General features: G+C 42.6%; 2 protein-coding genes across 6 annotated transcripts; both read left to right on the forward strand.

Moving 5' to 3' along the window:
* The first annotated feature begins 28 nt into the window (after positions 1 to 28).
* inf2 (inverted formin 2) lies at positions 29 to 13,821 on the forward strand. Of its 5 annotated transcripts, XM_050061516.1 has the most exons (23): positions 35 to 260; positions 3,408 to 3,809; positions 4,414 to 4,529; positions 4,738 to 4,897; positions 5,664 to 5,697; positions 5,956 to 6,097; positions 6,582 to 6,714; positions 6,923 to 7,501; positions 7,923 to 8,068; positions 8,186 to 8,247; positions 8,336 to 8,438; positions 8,559 to 8,644; positions 8,766 to 8,866; positions 8,966 to 9,036; positions 9,124 to 9,231; positions 9,323 to 9,393; positions 9,499 to 9,619; positions 9,725 to 9,889; positions 10,485 to 10,587; positions 10,707 to 10,859; positions 11,392 to 12,204; positions 12,504 to 12,557; positions 13,272 to 13,821. In XM_050061516.1, exons 2-22 carry the CDS (start codon positions 3,413 to 3,415, stop codon positions 12,554 to 12,556), a joined length of 3,717 nt encoding a protein of 1,238 aa, XP_049917473.1. In that variant the 5' UTR covers positions 35 to 260; positions 3,408 to 3,412; the 3' UTR covers position 12,557; positions 13,272 to 13,821. The 5 variants fall into 5 exon arrangements, with proteins under 5 accessions (XP_049917477.1, XP_049917476.1, XP_049917473.1 ...); XM_050061517.1 differs by lacking the exon at positions 12,504 to 12,557; XM_050061518.1 differs by lacking the exons at positions 35 to 260; positions 3,408 to 3,809; positions 4,414 to 4,529; ... (1 more) ...; positions 5,664 to 5,697; positions 5,956 to 6,097 and having other exon boundaries at positions 6,592 to 6,714; positions 6,928 to 7,501.
* Positions 13,822 to 14,080: 259 nt separating this feature from the next.
* On the forward strand, positions 14,081 to 19,228 carry adss1 (adenylosuccinate synthase 1). Its single transcript, XM_050061524.1, has 13 exons — positions 14,081 to 14,307; positions 15,211 to 15,313; positions 15,415 to 15,477; positions 15,560 to 15,610; positions 15,724 to 15,790; positions 15,871 to 15,978; positions 16,054 to 16,135; positions 16,233 to 16,359; positions 16,457 to 16,611; positions 18,201 to 18,325; positions 18,480 to 18,577; positions 18,663 to 18,812; positions 19,065 to 19,228. Exons 1-13 carry the CDS (start codon positions 14,119 to 14,121, stop codon positions 19,115 to 19,117), a joined length of 1,371 nt encoding a protein of 456 aa, XP_049917481.1. The 5' UTR covers positions 14,081 to 14,118; the 3' UTR covers positions 19,118 to 19,228.
* Positions 19,229 to 19,519: the final 291 nt, after the last annotated feature.

Raw genomic sequence — 19,519 nt, forward strand, 5'->3', positions numbered from 1 at the left:
TTGCTGTCTTCACCATGGTATTGACACTGTCAGTCTCTCACAAGTGAGTGAAAGCTCAGGGGCCGTAGCGATCTGAACGCAGTGCCATCAGCATACCACACAGGGTCTGACCTGCCATTGAGTGCCGAAATATTCAGGAGTCTTTGTTTCATGTTTTGCCAGAACAAAAGGTTGTCCGGATGACTGCAGAGTGCCCTTCCATCTGAAGCACCAGAGGAGGCGGTTCTTCAAGTGTCTTCATATCTATGGAATAAAACCAGGTAAGGTGTCACACTCATAGGTGATCTATAACGATGCAACAGGGCATTAAGATGTGACATGTGTAGTAGCTGAAGTAACGCGTTATTATCTTATTTTTCTGGTATCTTTTACACGCTATAGTAACGTTAAGGTGACTAGTCCCGTTATGTCCCCTGGTATGTGGGGATAAATCGAAACGCAAAGTAATGATGTTACACCGTTAATGTCGCTATGTCAGCTCCTGTTTTTCATCACAATGGGCCAAATGCAAATGCGTAATGCAGATTCGCAAACTGGCAATTGCATTCTGGCATCACAGTCTTGTCGATACATCCCGGAGGTGGTAATCGGTTGTTCCCTCTACAGCTCCTTGCCTCGGACAGAAAAAGGAGAAAGGCGGCGGTGAGGGAAAACAAACTATGTTGCCAAAATCAACTTGAACTGAGGATTTCTGTTGTAAGGCTGTATGTTGCACCACATGGGCTGTCACTGTCAGTGTTTTTCTGATAATGTGCAGATGTGAAATCAGTCTGACTATTGCTGAAGAAATCTGCAGACAAGTGGGAACAAGAGACACTGCAACTAAAAGAAACATTTTGTAGACTTTACAGTCATGTTGGTTACTCCCTTAAATAGCAGTGTGGAACAGAGGAGGGTAGGATATCAAATAAATGACTACCAGATGTTTTATGTTGTAATAATGACCCTACTGTAAAAGACTTTATGGCATTGATGAAACTTAAATAATCATCTATGATTGTGCAATCACCAAGCAGCATGTGTGCTATGTGTAAACATATGTTGTAACATTAGATTCGCTATTTTATAATCCCCATCCTTTATCTCCAAATAATATGTGGTGTTACAGTGGAAGGAAGCAGAATAAGAGGAGAGACAAATGTGTGAACTGGTCCATGAGATTTAACTAATTTCCTCTAAATCTATTACAGTTTATTGACTCATTTGTTATTGCTGACTTGCACAGAGCATTTCCATAAAAAAAAAACCCAATTAATCATGCAAGCAAGCTTTGCATATGTCTCAGAGGAAATAATTCAGTGGAGATGTTTCTGCGCATTCAGAAGTGTTGATGCTGTACAGTGGCAGTGGGCTGCTGCGTGGGCGGTTTAACCAGAGGACAGATGAGTGGGTTTGTCCTGTGTGCAGTGATTCAGCCTGCTATTAGCGGTACATGTGGGAGACCTGGCAGACAAGGTCGGAGAAAGGAAAGTTGCTTATATTTGAGGAGTGCCCGAAAGAATGTGCAGATGTTTTTCCATTGCAGTCGTTCTTTGACGCCACTTTACATACAACACAGACGTTTGCACAAGAACAGAATATCCCTCTTTATGGGATCAAGTCATCATCCTTAGGAACGAAACTGAAAATGTGAGAGAGGAACATGAGTTGTCACACCCGCGTGTTTATCTCAGGCTAAGTTTCCTGTACTGGGAAAGTCCTTTCCTTCCTCATGAAAAGTTCCTGCGCCATACTGGGGAGTCACGTTTATACACAAGGCATTTCCTCAGAAGTGTCTTTAGTCATAATACCAGCTTTGCAGGATGTGAAACAGTAAAATAGAACTTTTAATGGATCTCAATGAAACTGTAATATCTTCACAAGCATCCATGACTGTGTGAAAATTCTCCAGATTACAAGCGTCAACTTGCAACTTTTGTTCCTTACTCACACTGAACATGAATGCCAAATGTCCTCCCAAATCAGAAAGTGTTTAACTGGTTTCCTGGGCATAACTCCTGTCAGTCTGAAAGGGAGGCAGGGATCATTCCATCCATTTTGTGGCTAATGAACACAGCTCTTTGAAGAGTACTGAGAAAGCCTTTTGTAAAACACCATTGTCTGCCTGCTCGCTGCCACGGTAACACTCTCACACTGGCAGTGGGACTAAAATGCTGCAGTCAGAGCTGACAAATGCCTCACCAGAATATGTGAGAAAAAAATAAAGCCTCATTTCACCTTGACTCCGCTGAGTGAAAAGAAATCCAATTTGTTGGATTTTTCACAAGTCATTACGTCTGTGAATTACCTTTTGAAAAGAGAGAAATACAAAATTGGATTTTACTGCGTTTAGTTAACAGAGCTCCCAACATGTAGAACCTAAAATGAAGCAGAAAAAAAGCAAGAGTAGGGCCTTCTATTGTCTAGATGGTAAAATAAAGGACCTGTGAAAGCTATAATTCCTTCCAGACTGGCACTGTGAACGATCTTTTTACAGAGCTTTGTGTTTGTTCATGTTCATCACTCAGTGTCTCTTCTGTATATCTTATGTTTGCCAAGTGTGAAATCAACAACAGGACACAGAGGAACCACACACGCTTGTCCCTTTATTCTGAACCACCTAATATTACAACTCCAGCACAGAGAGAGAACGTATTTTTAGACCCCTGGAGAAAGATTTCCCCTTTTTTGGTCTGAGTCCTTATCCTGTTGATTTTATTAGAATGTGGGAACGTGTTTACACTAGTAAAATGCATTTCAGTGCAGAGTTTTTAGAAGCTCAGGGGTGAGACAGGATGGTAAAAAAGAGAGGATTTTGCTCTGAGGTTATGCCAGAAAAGGGCACTTGTGGGATCAATGTGTGTATTCATGTCAATGTCAGATGCCAGTATGATGTTGAGGAATGTTCCTCCTGCACAGTTGTTTCTGTGTACTAGCTTTTCACAAGTGTACCTTGTGCACATTTTTCAGTGTTTATATCCCAGCCATGAGCTCGAAAATACATTTATTTATGTAGTAAACTGTGACTCTTGCTGTCCACACCAGGCTTTGAGCCAGGCTTTGTAGAGAGTTTTGACGAGCTGACAACGAGTCTCCCTTCTTTCAAGCAGGATTAAATAGGAATGTTTGGCAGAGCTGGTGGTGAGTGGACTGCTGACATATCTTTTGCTCATCCACAAAAGTGCAGAGCTATCATTTCCTATTCTGCTGTTCTTTCTGATAAGGCCTTGTTTTGGCCTGTTTCCTCTTGTCTCGATAGCAATGGCGACAATGTGTACTTGACAAAATCAATGGCTATCGGTGCAAACAGACGCCATCTGCCGTCGAAAACTAGCTGAAAATTTTCTTTGAAAAAACAATAGCTGAAAATTGTCTCTTGTCAACTGCACACACAAACTGTGAACTTGTTTCCCTTCTGTCCCCCGCAGCCATCATGTCAGGGAAGTCAGATGGGAAGAAGAAGTGGGCTGCAGTTAGGGATCGCCTGGGCTCCTCACAGGACTCAGATTCCCAGCAGGAGGCCAACCTAGAGAGTGCTGACCCAGAGCTGTGCATCAGACTGCTGCAAGTTCCCACCGTGGTCAACTACTCGGGGCTGAAGCGTCGTCTGGAGGGCAGCGACCAGACATGGATGGTCCAGTTCCTGGAGCTGAGCGGACTGGATCTCCTCCTGGAGGCCCTGGACCGGCTCTCAGGGCGGGGATGCTCTCGCATTGCAGATGCCCTTCTGCAGCTCACCTGTGTCAGCTGCGTGCGAGCAGTCATGAACTCCTCTGCAGGGATCCACTTCATTATAGAGAACGAAGGATACATCCGGAAGCTTTCCCAAGGTTGACTATTATTTTCATTTTGTGAAAAATCATCACATCCGCTGCACTCATTTCTCCGCATAGTGTGCATGTGTGACTATATTACAGCATAGCCTCATAGCCCATTAAAAAAGCATTTCAGATACTTCAGAAAATATTTTAAGTATGCAAACTATTTGGTCAAGATATTAAAATCAGTTAGATAAATCAAAAGAAAACCATGTTTAACAACCTGAGTTTTTTTACTTATTATGTAACAATTGTAATGTTTTGTGAAATTGGTCATAACACTCCGTGACTCACTGTGCAGAGCTGAATTTTCCAGTCATGTACGCAGCTTTATGTACAGAGATGAGTCATTAAGGGTTGCTTTGGGACACATCCCTAAAAATGTAGCCTCACAGTGAGTTGTGACACAAACACATGTTTATCTTGAGTACAGCGTGGCATCTTCAGAGGGCAAAGTTCAAGTTGAGCTTCCCAAAAGGCAGTGAAACAAAGCATCCTGCTTGGGTCTACACACATGGGGGAAAGAGAAGAGACAGGGGATTTTGCTTTAAGAGAAATTAATGGAAAGTCTGAGCACTCAACCTGAATTGATGTGTGTGATCATTATGCTTCGCAGCTTTGGACACTTCCAATACCATGGTGAAGAAGCAGGTGTTTGAGCTACTTGCTGCCCTCAGCGTGTTCTCTGCAGATGGTCATTCCCTGGCACTGGATGCCTTGGATCACTATAAGGCAAGTAGATGAACATATGGAAAGAAATACTGTCTTTTGGAAAAGTTTAGTTGTGGGATTTACCTCACATGATCTTACATCACCACTCTGAATGATAAACCCTTTAACAATGCCCTCTAGTGGTGGGTTGCATGCACAAGCATTGCACTCCTGTGGAGTCTTCCTCCTGAAGTTGATGACTTACACTGACTTTGATTTTTCCCCACAGGGCGTGAAGATGCAACAGTATCGCTTCAGCGTGATCATGAACGAGCTGCAGGCCACAGATAACGTCCCTTACATGGTCACACTTCTCAGTGTCATCAACGCCCTCATCTTTGGGACGGATGACCTCAGGCAGAGAGATAAGATGAGAAAGCAGTTTATTGGTAGGTTCTCCGTTCGGCTGCTGTTTTAGCGATTCATCAGGAGTCTAGAGTCTCATCATGAGTAAGGTCAAACTGCGGTAGACTGCAACAGCGTGTCCCCTCTGTGCTGAAAGTGACTGCAGATGGGAAAGCGGGCCATCAGTGGGAGCTCAATTACAAATATCTCTGTCACTGGGTCTGTCTAAGAATAGGTCGAATGGCCTCATTCTCACTTTGACAAAACGCCTGAGAACTAAGCAAACCTCAAGTGTATAAAGCATTGTGTATTCATGCATTTTACACCAAAAATGTGTGTGCAGAAAATATCATTACTCTTAAAGTTTAAATCACATTGACCTCATGTGATTTTGATAACATCATTTTAATGTATCTCACTATTAATCCATCTGTTTTCTGTAGTGGATTATTCTTTTTTATGTCCTGTAGAGTCTGTCCAAGCATACACTGGACAAAAACAGGATTAAACTTGGACTCAGGCTTTTTGTATGAGGCATCAGGGTTAAGCACTTTGACAAATATGTCATATTTCCACCTATATAAACTCCTAAATTCTTTAAAATGCCATCCACCACCTTGGACCAATCAGCCATTTGTTTGGCCACTCCTCTCGTGTGATTGCTCACCTGTGACTCCCTGCCAAATTCCCCAGAAACTATTATATGCCACTGTGGAGACATGTGTGACATATTTTGGAGATAAACTTTCTTAAGAAAGGTATAATTAAGTGCTGTGATACTCAGGGCTGTGCTTTATTGTTGTCTTGCAGGGCTGCAGTTGCTTGATATTCTGCCAAAGTTAAGGTGAGCACTCCTTCTGTTGTTCACATTTGATTTTGTCTCTGAAGCAGATTTTACGCAACAAATTGAGTTCCAGTTTTAGAGGTCATTTTAAAGTCCGTAATAATTGGAAGGAAAATGGTGCTTTTAGAAAAGAACATTTGCAATTTGCGTCCATTAATGACAGTAATTTGAGGCCCTTGTCTTTGCTTTTTTGAAAATTGAAAATGACATTTAAATGTTATGAAGTGTCCCCACCAGTGATGTGTGCGGTGTGTGCAGGGAACAGGAGGATGGAGACTTGATTATTCAGTGTGAGGCTTTTGAAGAGGCAATGGCTGAAGATGAGGAGGAGCTGCTGCGGATCTATGGCGGCATTGACATGAGTGATCACCTGGAGGTTTTCACTACACTCTTTAACAAGGTGAGAGCTGACTGTCTAGAAGCCTAAAATAGGGTCTGTGGTTAACACAAGCTCAAGAGACTTCCATGCTTTGTTCTACAACATAAAGCACGTCAGTAAGAACCCCCACTTGTCAATTTTGAAGCCTTTAGGCGTCTTAACAAAAGGTGGTTGCTAACAAGTGGCTAAATGAATCTACAAAACCTCATCAGGCCAAACACGGTTTTACAACCTCATGGTGGTGGTAACGATAAAGTCATGCAACCATAGTGTAGCTAGCCTAACAGAAGCTTCTACTCCTGGTGATTGCATTTATGCTTCAATAATCATGAAAGAAAAAATGGCATTCCTGCAGCACTCTATTAAGAAGTCAAGAAAATGAATGAATGAATTGACGTTTCGTTAGTCGTTAGTCTTTGATTTCTTTTTTGTGGTGCTGGTACACATTATTAGACTTAGGAATAAGCATGACGAGCCCTCTTTGTTTATGCTTTTGCATGTGCAGGTGAGCAGCTCTCCAGCCTCTCTCCAGCTGCTGTCCATCCTGCAGACGCTGTTGATGCTGGGGCCGGGCCGCTCTGATATCTGGCTGGCTCTGGAGTCCATCACTAACAGAGCCATACTGCTGGCCCAGGACTGTGAGTCAGCACTGAAGCAGCAATACATTCACTTTAGGTAGACTCTCTGGAGAGGCTAATGGCTAGTTAATGGCCTTCTCTGTGATTCATGTGTGAAGGGGAGTGATTATCCGGGAAAGCAGATCATAGAGGAAGCTGTTGACAGGGTCACTGAAAACTTTTGTTTTTTTGTAGTTCATATGTGCGTTTGTCTGGGTTTGTGCTCCAGCTCAGATGGAGTCCAATGAGAGGATCATGCAGCGGCTGATGTTCTCCAAACGCAAGAGCTATGAAGGTCATCATGAAGTTGACGGGCAGCTTGTGAAAGTGGATAAGGCCGTGCAGACTGATTTGGATCATCAGGACAAAGACATAACATCCTCTCAGAAGCCACTGTGTGCCTCTGTTCCACCTCCACCCCCACCTCCTCCTCTACCCCCTAGTATGACTACTAAGCAGTGCCCACCTCCACCCCCACCACCTCCTCCTCCACCGCTACCTGGAGGGTTTGGTGGACCTCCACCACCACCTCCCTTGCCTGGAATACCACCACCACCACCTCCACCGCCACTGCCCGGCGGTCCAGGCATTCCTCCCCCACCCCCTCCACCACCCCTACCAGGGATGGGCGGCGGACCACCGCCACCACCTCCCTTACCTGGCATGCCACCTCCACCTCCACCTCCCCCAGGCATGATAGTGGCTCAGAGTAGCCAGGCCCTGGGGTGTGCTGCACCTGTAAAAGCACACCGATGCCCCACCCTGAGGATGAAAAAGCTCAACTGGCAAAAACTCCGCACAGTTACTGGTGAGTGGATACAGCATTCTTGTGAAGGCTCAAATTATTTCAACTGCAATCTGTCACTTGCGTCATGAGGCAGCAAACTCTGGCTGAATCTAATTTCAAAAGTGTCAAGCCAATTTTGAATAAGCTAAATCATTTTTCTTCTTGTTTTTGTTTAGAAAGTTTTGCCTTCATCCATCAAGATATTATACGCCCCTTCAGGCCATTATTTTATGTTCAAATAGATGAGAGAGAAGGCATCTGTGCAGAGAATAGTTGATGGGGACAGAACATTGATATTAACAGAACCATTATTCCAAGCTTGGCTGTTATTTAATGTGGGTGTTGCAGAGGATTACCCTGTATTTTGGCCATGGTAGGATGTTGATACAAAATGGAGCCACATGAGCTCATGACAGGTTCCTCTCTTCCTGCACACACACAGATGGTCACTCCATGTGGGCCTCAGTTCAGAAAGAGCCTCCTCCTCGGGAGCCGGACTACAGCAGTATCGAGCAGCTGTTCTGTCTCCCGGTGACCGAGCACAAAGACAAGGGGGCAGCTGCTCCTGTCAAGAAGGAGCCTAAAGAGGTGTGCTTGGTCAACACACGACGCCGCTCCTCAGAGCTGCAGCACTCAGAACAAACACACCTGATTATCAAAGTTGAAAAATCAATATGCCTCTTTAACTTCTCTTTTTTTGTACAGATTACATTCATTGATCCAAAGAAAAACTTGAATTTGAACATATTCCTAAAGCAATTCAAATGGTAAGATGTTGTTCATTATTTTGATGATGGTTTTGGAATATAGTTTGGTCCATTTTTCATCTCAGTATTTTAAATTTTCTCTGTCCAGCAAAAATGAGGAGTTTGTAGCCATGATTCAGAATGGGGACCGTAGTAAATTTGATGTTGAGGTGCTAAAACAGCTCCTTAAGCTCCTACCAGAGAAGCATGAGGTTTGTACTCCTGAGCAATTCTCCATTTTTACCTAGAGACATGTTTGCACACGTATCTGTTCTTAAGAGTCCAATTTTTTTAATGGCAAGTATGACTCACTGTCTTGTACTTTCATGTAGATAGAAAATTTGAAGTCCTTCCAAGGAGAAAAAGACAAGTTGGCAAATGTTGACCGCTTCTACACCTCCCTTCTCACTGTGCCATGGTGACTTTTTTTTTTTTTTTTTTTGTACTTCAGTTCTGGTTTTAACTGTTAATTATGTGAGTGCTGTGATTCTCATACTTGTCTCTTTAGTTACTTTGCCTTCTGGCCTGTTTTCCCCCAGTTATCAGTTGAGGATCGAGTGCATGTTGTTGTGCGAGGAGACTTCATCAGTGTTGGAAATGCTCAAACCTAAAGTCAAGCTAGTGGAGGAGGCCTGCCAGTGTGAGTAAACCATAGGCCTTCAGCTGTATACGCATGCACGCAGTTGTCATCGTTTCTCAAGATAATCATCAAATTAACGCCATGTAATGAATCTCTCAGCTCTCAGAACGAGCACGCTCATGCCCAGTTTCTGCAGGCTCATCCTTGACGTAGGGAATTTTCTCAACTATGTAAGCACCTCTTCTGTCTCATGTATATTTTACTTTAAGCTGACATTTAGACAGAGCTTGAATTTTTAATCATCGGTCTACTTCCAGGGAAGTCACACAGGGAACGCCGAGGGGTTCAAGATCAGCTCTCTGCTCAAGCTTACGGAGACTAAGGCCAACAAGAGTCGCATCACGCTGCTTCATCATATCCTGGAGGTACACAAAGTGGCTCACAGCTGCCATAACTTTTGTTTTCTCTCAGTTATGAATGTGTTTAATTACCCACTGCTTGGCTTGTTTTGCAAAGGAAGCAGAGGCGAACCACCCGGAGCTGTTGGCGCTGCCAGATGATATAGAAGTCTGTCAAAAAGCAGCAGGGTATACAAACCTTTCACAAATACTTCAGCTCATATTCTTCCTTTTTTTTTTAATTGGTCCTAAGTGGCACACTTTATAAGAAAATGATTTACACTCTGTCCTCAGAGTTAATCTGGACTCTGTTCAGTCGGAAGCCAGTGCCTTACTGAAACGACTGAATGACACGGCCAAAAAGGTCTCCAACTCTGTCGAAGAGGTGAAGGAGCAATACGCAAAAGTTCTTGAGGTAAGATGATATTCTCTGCTTTGCCTACAAATGGCGACAAAATGGGATAACTCGTACTGTTTTTTGGAAGCTGGATCCAAGTGTCTTTATGTTTCTCTGCTGCAGGAAAATCTGAAGGCATGTCAGGCTTTAAGTGAAAGGTTTACTGCGATGGAGAAGAAGAAGAGCGAGCTGGCTGTCTACTTATGTGAAGACTCCAATCAGCTGTCGCTCGAGGACCTCTTCGGAACCATCAGGACTTTCCGAGAACTTTTCATCAGGGCGCTGAAGGTCAGGGAGGATACTGTGTGGGTGTTAAGGCCCAGACACACCATGCCAACTTCAAATAGTTAGTGGCAATGAAGGCCAACTGTTGCGTCACCTCACATCGCCTGTGTCTTTGCTAGACACATCAGACACATCGCAAAGACTACAGCCAAGAAAACTCCATACCAGCAGGCGGCTGTAGTCTGTGTCATTGAAACAGGAAAACGTCGGCATGGTGTGTCAGTGCCCTGAGTCATGATATGACTGTGATATATGTTTGTAGTCTTTTTTACACAGTAGGTTTATATTGTGTAAGTTAGTGAATACACTGTGTGTGTGTGTGTGTGTGTGTGTGTGTGTGTGTGTGTGTGTGTGTGTGTGTGTACTGCANTTGTTGGTGTGTGTGTGTGTGTGTGTGTGTGTGTGTGTGTGTGTGTGTGTACTGCATGGTTAAGTCTTCCACTTGGGTCAATGGGAAGAGTTTTCTTTAGAACATCAGTATCATTTTACCGTGGTGAAACTGGAATGTTGATATGTCTCTGCACAAATGATACAAAGACAAATTGCTACGTACATTTTGTACTTGGCAGTGAGTGACATCCTTACTTTCATGATGCAGGAAAACAAAACCAGAAGAGAGCAGGCTGCCAAGGCTGAGAAGAGGAAGAAGCAGCTGGCAGAAGAGGAGTCCAAGAGACAGAAGGGAGAGAATGGAAAAATTAGTAAGTCGAGAACAGCCCTGCTTTTTTCCCTGTGAACTAGAAATTCCTAACTGAGATGCCATTTGAATAGCATGTGTTACAAGCTCTCTTTTTTTTTTTTTTTTTAAATCTCTTAACAGTCAAGAAAGGCTTTGTGCCACAGAACGATGGCTGCATCATCGACCACCTCCTGGCGGATATCAGGAAAGGTTTCAGCCTAAGAAAGACCAGGCCAAGGTGCGATTCGGAAAGCCTCCCTTCTAGTGAAAAGCATAGGGATACCTGCCCATCTGGTAAGGACAAGAGACTGTGGCCTCCATCCGCAGTTCCTAGCTCCGCTCCTGAGCTGCTTAACTGCGAGCCACAACACAGCCTTGCTGATTTCTCTAGGCTATTTTATTTGTGCTTAAACACCGCTGCCACCTTGCTAAGCTAGCTCCTGTGCTTAGTTGCTTGGTAGAGCTTCATTAGCATTTGTTTGCATGGAGAGCGATTTGTTTTCTTGCAGCTTTGCTTACTGTGAAACATCACCCCATTTCAATTATGATAATGGCCTTACAGGAATACTTCACCCCGCAGATGACCATTTGTATATCAGTTACTCATGCTGTGTTGTGAAGAACACAGTGTGAATATAGTGTTGCTGTTGTCGAACGTGGGCCTCTATGACTTAAATTCATCAAGAATTTTCTCCATTTTTCCGTTTACTGGAGCATGCGAGAAACATGGGTGTGTAATTGATATACAAATGGTCATTTTGCTGGTGAAGTATTCCTTTTAATGTGTATACACTAACCATCAATACTACCTACTTCTCCCCCTCAGAATCAAGTGTCAAGCCTGTAGACGAAGGAGCCGCAGAATTAGCCACCATATCCGCTCCCACCAAACCCCAGAAAGAGGGTCACCAGGCCAGCACAGGCGAAATGAACGGCTTCATCAGTCCATCAGAAGAGACTCCGCCAGCTCCTCAGAGTTCGGTGCAAGACGGACCAGCTGCACCTCCTCCCAAAGCCCCCACAGGAGAACCAGCCATGACCATCCAGACACCCCTGGAAAGACCTACGTCACTGCCAGAGGGGCAACACCCACAGAAACCAGCAGTGCCGCCGCTAGATTTAACACAACCTCAGCCTCATGTTGAAGCAGAACATCAGCCATGTCTCTCCACAAATGGCTTTTCAGTGGATTCCACCGAGACTAGCGTCTTCAGCCCATCTTCCCTCTCAGATACCGACCTGCTAGAGGCTGTGTCAGAGTGTACTCCCAGCCTGGCATCTGAGGGGGTGACACCTGTGGAGCCAGCGGACATTAGTGTGAATGTCCAGATCAAAGAATGCCCTTTACCTAATACAGACAATGTGACACAGAGTAGTGAAAGCAATACAACGGGAGAAGGGAAAGGTGAAACTAGCAATAAAAAAAGCCATTTAGCAGAGACTGCAGGACAAGAGCGGAAATGCATTATTGTAAAAACATACGTGACCACAGTCAGGGAGGGCAGCAAGGGGTGCGACGTTCCAGATGGACTGGAATCAGATGATCTGCCATCAGTGTCTGAAGCAGTGCCTCCATCCCTTAAGCCCGAACCAAAGAAACACAGCCTCTTTAAAAGAAGCAAAAAGAAGAGTAACCAAGGTAATCTTTTCATCAACTTAAATAAAGCACATGCTTGGAATGCTAGTCTTTTGACTTGTCTTAAAGGGAGATCTTTATTTGCTTTGTTTTTATTGCATTTAACATTTTATATTTTATGTATGGGCTATTTTAGTGTATGTTCATAAGTATTTTTATTAGCATGACAGCATGCATTTTATTAAAGCGTATGGATGCAGTGTGCAGCATTTGATTTGCAGATTTAATATTGAATGGATTTGAATCTATGGACAGTTTTGTTTGAATGCTCTGTTTTCCGTTCTGACTCTCTGAAACACAAGGTAACAGTGGGAAAGGACACAGTAAACATAAAAAGGGCTGTGTGTTGCAGTGAGGTAGGTCAAATCGATGGGATGGCAAAACTGTAAGCAGGAACATCATCCTAATTAGCTCAATCACCGTCGAAGCTTTGTCCCAAATAACACGTCATTTGTCAGTCTAACTGGAATCTGGATTTCATTTGTCTCTGTTGTCCGGCTTTTAACACTTGCACTCTTTAACACTTTTCCAATCAAGTTATCATCAGGCCCAAATCTTAACTTATGTGTGTTGAGGTGATTCTAATGTCCATTCAACCTGGGGAAAACTAACCCTAAAAATAACATGTACAGCAGTTAATCCTTTTTTAAATAGTGGTTCAGTGATGTAATATCACAGCTTTGTATTCTCAAACAGCCTTTCAGTTTGTGGAGTCATTGTGAAGTCATCGTGGACTTGATTTATTTCATAAAAGCCTTCACTTTTGTGTCTCTCCTTCCATATTTTCTTGTCCATCCCCCCCCCCCGAATCTACAGCCGGGACCGTTTCTAATCTACTAATGCAGTCTTGTGTGCTTCCTGTAAACTGTGCTGATGAAAGATGCTGTATGTGATGCATTAAAAATGTTTAACAGTTAAAAAAAATCTTAAGATTTTTAAAGTCATGTTTGTAAGACAATCGTGAATAAATTCTTAACCCACTGTAAATATAATAATTTTAAAGGTATTAAAGTATTTCTATTGAGATATATCTTGATTCCCTTCATTCATTTTAGTCTCTGTTTCCGTAGGTGACTCCAGAAAAAGGAAATCGAGAGGAAGAAGGACATGTTAATTTAACACAAGAGTTGTGAACCGGAAGGACTTGTTTTATTTTCAGAGTCCACATGAGCACTGACTCCTTGGAGAGGATGCAGAAGTCTTCCTTTTGCAGTGATTTGTTCCAGAAGAATAAACACATCTAAGGCTGGGATCTTCACAGCATGGATGCCCACAGTCACTTTATGTAAATGAAGTTTTTGTGTATATGAGTGGTTGGATTCCAAAAACTGTTCCCAAAAAAAAAAAAAGTTGAATGTGCTTTATATGTTTTGTATAATTGTTGTAATATGCAGTGAATGTGTTTTGCCATAAGCTCTATTTACCTTACAGCACCTACAGAAGGAAAGATGCAGTGTTGTTGGTACAAGATATTTAATTTAACTCATCAAAAAACTGCTTGAATGTCATGTATTAATTTCTTTATATATTATCCAAATGAACCCTGAAATATAAGGACATTACATAATTGATTGTAACTTTTAATGTTAGATATATTTTAATAAAAGTGAATTTACTGTTCAGCTGTGTGTATTTAATCAGCCATGTCACGCAGATGGCGTTAATGAGGCAAACATAATCAATTAGAATTATGCAGGCTACATATAATAAATGTTATAATAGGTTTTGAATAGGTGGATCCCTGTGAGTGCTGTGGAAAGGCTATATTCTCGTTGCTTTAACAGCCCTGGAGACAAGTCACGCACTTCTGTGCGTCTGGCTCTGACATCATCGGCTATGAGGTTACAGATATGGCAATGCCACTCTTGGGAGCCTGCTTAGTCTTCTTGAGACGGGCAGGCTAAAGCCACCACCGTCATGTCGCTCACCTGGTCGGCAAAAGACCAAAAAAACATGAATCAACCCGCCGTAGCCGGACAGAAGCGATCGCGCAACGACGCGGGGAACAAAGTGACAGTGGTGCTCGGCGCGCAGTGGGGAGACGAGGGCAAAGGGAAAGTCGTCGATTTGCTGGCGACCGAAGCGGATATTGTCTGCAGATGTCAGGTAAATGTTTGGATTTGTGATTTCAGATGAGCCTCCACAGGGGCGTCTCCTTGTGTTTCTGCTGAATGCCATTTTTCCTCTGAAATCATGATGGGATCTGTCAGTAACTGGCAGCGTGGTAAAGCGCAACAGGTGCTCAGAGTGAAAACCCTTAACCTCTGTCATACTTAACTGAATACCCTATTTATTAGCTGGGAAACTGTTATAATGATCCATACTGGGCATGCACTGTGGTTTCATAACGGTGCACTCAATGATTTAAATGCTGCAACAGGGTAATTGTGGCCATTAAACTCAAATTTCAAAACATTTTATAAAAGCCAAATGCCTATCATTGTAGCAAATGCATGTTCAAATTACAAGCTTGATTGAATTCGTGCTTAGTTGCTCTGCAGATCACAAAGACATTGAACCTGAGATGCTCTGAATTCTTATTAAAAATAACTCCAGAAAGGTCAGTTTCTGTCCACTCACATGGGACACATAACCCTCCAGTCAGAAATCAGAGGTCACTCAAACACCCAGGACTCTCAGTGAAACCTGCCAGCAGTTGCTGTGTTGCACTTGTTGTCCTATACTTGCTCTCACTGACAGGACTAGCACCCTGTGTTCTGGAGGCTTGAGAGCCCCACCCACTGGGCTAGAGAGAGGTCACATTCTCAGGGTGGCTTGATACGTGAGAAGGCCAGGACTTAGCCAGGGGGAACAGAGCGGAGGGTCCACCAGCACCAGCCAAGTCTGTTAAAATAGGTGCTGGAAAAGATCTGTGAATTGGGAAGAGGGTGGCTTATCACTGTCTCAGGAAAATCAGATGAGACGTGTGTGTGTGGCTGAGACTTCTGTGGTTGTGTTGTCATCAAAGCATTGACACTATCATAACACGTACCCTGCTTTGATTTATAGGGCGGCAACAATGCAGGACACACAGTGGTCGTGGATGGCAAGGAGTACGACTTCCACCTTCTCCCCAGTGGAATCATCAACTCCAAAAGCATATCACTCATCGGTAATGGCTTCAGTATCCTGATTTGAGCTACAGAGCCAGCATGGTTAAGAATATTAGTGCAACTGAGTCTACATATTTGTCTTCCTTTGCTCTTCTTGTAGGCAATGGAGTTGTTATACATCTACCCGGCTTGTTTGAAGAGGGCGATAAAAATGAAAAGAAAGGTATCTTTTCTCACACTTAATGCACTAGTGTAAATTAACATTCGTGTATACTCACATAGTGTCATTTCTATTCTCTGACCAGGTCTGAAAGGCTGGGATAAGAGACTAATTGTCTCAGACAGAGCTCACCTTGGTATGTACACTATATGTCATTTTTATAGAGCTTTACTTTATTCAATTAAGCATAAATAATGTGTGTGAGAGTGAAGGTTGCCCCGTATTGATTTGCTCTCCGTCTCTCCTCAGTGTTCGATTTCCACCAGGTTGTCGACGGCTTGCAGGAAACTGAGAGACAAGCACAAGAAGGAAAGAAGTAAGGACAGGAGGCACGACAAATCTAGTTTCATTCTGTATGTTATTTTACATCACGACCTTTGTGTTTAATAATAACAGCATTGGAACAACCAAGAAGGGCATCGGACCGGCATACTCCAGCAAAGCATCTCGCACCGGCCTACGTGTATGTGACCTCCTGGGTGACTTCAAGGACTTTTCTTTGAGGTAGGGATTGTAGGAATATGCCACACACCTTTAATATTACATACAGTTTTGACATAATTCACAATTTCCTTTCAGATTCAAGAACCTTGTCCACCAGTATCAATCCATGTACCCAACCTTGACAGTTGACACTGAGGACCAACTGAAAAAACTCAAGGTAGACTCTGATTTCTGATTGAAATTATAAAAGTGATGCATCGTTCTTGTCGTTCTCTCCATCATTAAAAGATTTCTGTTTTCCTTGTTTCGTGCAGGAATACGCTGAGAGATTGCGGCCGATGGTGAGAGACGGGGTCTATTACATGTATGAAGCTCTTCATGGATCTCCAAAGAAAATTTTGGTTGAAGGGGCCAACGCTGCTCTCCTCGACATTGACTTTGGTAGGGTCGGCAGCGATAAGACAGTTTTTTGTTTCATGATTCAGGTGGATCTGGAAGGAGTTAGTACGATGGTGAAATAATAAAATCTTCTCTTCAGGCACATATCCTTTTGTGACATCGTCAAACTGCACCGTGGGCGGCGCGTGCACTGGTCTCGGCATCCCTCCGCTGAATATTGGTGAAGTGTTTGGTGTATCAAAGGCCTACACTACCAGAGTGGGAATCGGAGCCTTCCCCACAGAACAACTCAACGTAAGAGCTTGATGTTGCTCAAGGAAACCAGTAAGATTACTGGAACATGTAGAGTAAATGTCATAATATGCTTTCGTGGCCTTCGCATTGTGTGAAAAAGAGACACATGACACGTTATGTAACTCACTGATGCTGGGCTTGACATGTACAGTTTGTTTATGATCATGTGGCCGACACACAGGCAGCGGGGCGGGCGGAGGGGAGGCGGGGGTGGTGGGTGTTCTCTGGCTCAGTGCAGCTGTCAAATTTTGTGAGAGACTGGCTCAAACACTCTTTACCTCTTATGCAGGTCACATGTTCACAGGGATAAATTTAGGGCCAGAGACGGGTTCAGGATATATTTACTGTGTGAGCCCGGGTTATGTTACTTGTCACGGGAGCTGAGCATAGGGACACAGGTCAAGATGTTAAAACTCAATCCCCTCCAGCCCATGTGATATTTTATTGTACTCAGCTGTGTTTATAACTTGATAGCATGTTTTTAGGTTCCTGTAGAATTATTAAATGCCTGAGGTCATTTAAAGGGACAGGTCACCCCCACATCTGAGATACACATTTTTCCTCTTACCTGTAGTGCCATTTATCAGTCTAGATTGTTTTGGTGTGAGTTGCAGTGTTGGGGATATCGGCTGTGGAGATGTCTGCCTTCTCTTGAATATAATGGCACTAGATGGCGCTCGGCTTGTGGTGCTCAACACACCAAAAAATACATTTTAAAAACTCAATAACAATGTGTCTTTGCAGAATCTTTACAGAATTCATGACCTGGTTACTCGAGATAATCCACAGACCTTGTTGTGAGCAGTTTCATGTAGGTACTATTTTCTTTCTGCCATAGTAGACCTGCAAACCATGTCAACTTGCAGAGGCAAGTGTGCATCTACTCATGGATGAGAAGCTCATGACAGTGCGAGATGTAAACATTAATAGTGTCCTCCTCAGCTGATCTGCAACGTTAGCTAGCTCAGTGGTGCTAGGTGAGCTAGCAGTAGATGCATGCTTCCTTCTGCACATTAATACGACTGGCAGGTGTGGTTTGGTAGAAAGAAAATAGTCCCTACACTTAGCAAGAAATTAGGAAAAAGAAAATTAGTTTTAAAAAAAAAGAAACAATCAAGAAAATGTCCTGGAAAGAGTGCTTTGCTAATTATAATAATTCTGTAACATAATTTTAAAAAGTAATGATCATTATTATTATTATTATATATTTTTCTAAAAAAAAATCAAATTATTTTATTTTATTTTATTATATTTATTTGCAATTTGTGGGACATTTCTGACCAATTGTCTCACTGCCCTTTTTTCCCCATGTTTTTGAAAGAAATCACACAAATTTGCTCACAGAAGTGATGTCGCTCCAGGTTTCAAAGGGTTAAGCACCACAAGCTGAGAGCTTTCTAGATCCATCATATTGGAGAAAAGGCAGACTCTACATCAGATACCTTCAACACTCTGCAACTCACACCAAAATAATCTAAATCAATAAATAGCACTATGGGCAAAAGGAAAAATATGTATTTTTAATTTGGAGGTGGACTGTCCCTTTAAGTTCAGTAATAATACATTTCTTTTTTTCTTGTTTATTGTAGGCAGTGGGAGAGCTGCTGCAGACGAGGGGTCATGAGGTTGGTGTAACCACAGGAAGGAAGCGGCGTTGTGGCTGGTTGGATCTTGTCATCGTCAGATACGCTCATATGATTAATGGCTTCACTGCGTGAGTGGCTGCAACAGCCTAAGCAAATTATCAGATGTTTTGTTGTTATGTGTGATCACTAAAGAACATTTATCCCACAAGCATACATTCCATGCACCATCATAAATCACATTTTAAACGCACATGTTTAACTGACATGTTACCCATCCAACAGCATTGCTTTGACAAAACTTGACATTCTGGATGTGCTGGATGAAATCAAAGTTGGAGTTGCGTACAAACTCAACGGAAAAAGAATTCCCCATTTCCCAGGTAATTTAACAGAAGAAACCAGAAGCTCATTTTTTGTTTGATGACAGATAATTGATTGGTAATAACTGATTTCTTTCAATTATAGCTAACATGGACGTTTTACACAAAGTGGAGGTTGAGTATGAGACTTTCCCTGGCTGGAAGACGGACACATCTGCAGCCAGGAAGTGGAACGACCTCCCAGCCAAGGCACAAAACTACATCCGCTTCATTGAGAACCACATTGGAGTTCCCAGTATGTCTGACACATAATAAACTTACATAATCTTCTTTTTACTTTGCAGTGCATACAATGATTATGTAAGAATGCAGACAAGTATCAACACTTCAACTGAAGGCCTCAAAATCAAATAAATAGTAATACAGAAACAACATGATAGCCATTAGGTGGCACTGTTACACTTGTGAAAAATATCCCTTTCCAAGATGACTTCTACAGTTTTTGCCAACTTTTCTAATCTTTCTCTTTTTCTCTGTCTCTCTTTAGTCAAGTGGGTTGGTGTTGGAAAGTCCAGAGAGTGCATGATCCAGATGTTCTAAAGGAAAACCCTCATCTCCCCTTGATGGAAGCACAGATGACGTGGCATCTTTTCATTATCTAAACTGATTTCCTCCATTAGTTAATAAACAAAATATCCATGTCACCTTTGAGCAGTGGTGGCTATGTTTGATTTGTTGCAGTCAAATATTCTTGTTCTTTTATTATTAGATTTAATTATAAGGTATGTGTCAATATATGGTTGTATCACTAGTTAAACCAGCAGAATTTTTTTCAAATAAAAATTCAAAAATACATGAAAATACAATCAGTTAATGCAGTAGTCCATAAACCATACACTGTGTAGAGTTGTGTGTGTGTTGATGATTACTTTAAGTCTGTCGATCAAGAGAAACAAAAATCCATTCATTAAAGTCATCATCAACATGATGGTAAGAGTGGCA

This window comes from Epinephelus moara, chromosome 14, assembly GCF_006386435.1.
Source record: "Epinephelus moara isolate mb chromosome 14, YSFRI_EMoa_1.0, whole genome shotgun sequence".
Lineage (NCBI taxonomy): Eukaryota > Metazoa > Chordata > Actinopteri > Perciformes > Serranidae > Epinephelus > Epinephelus moara.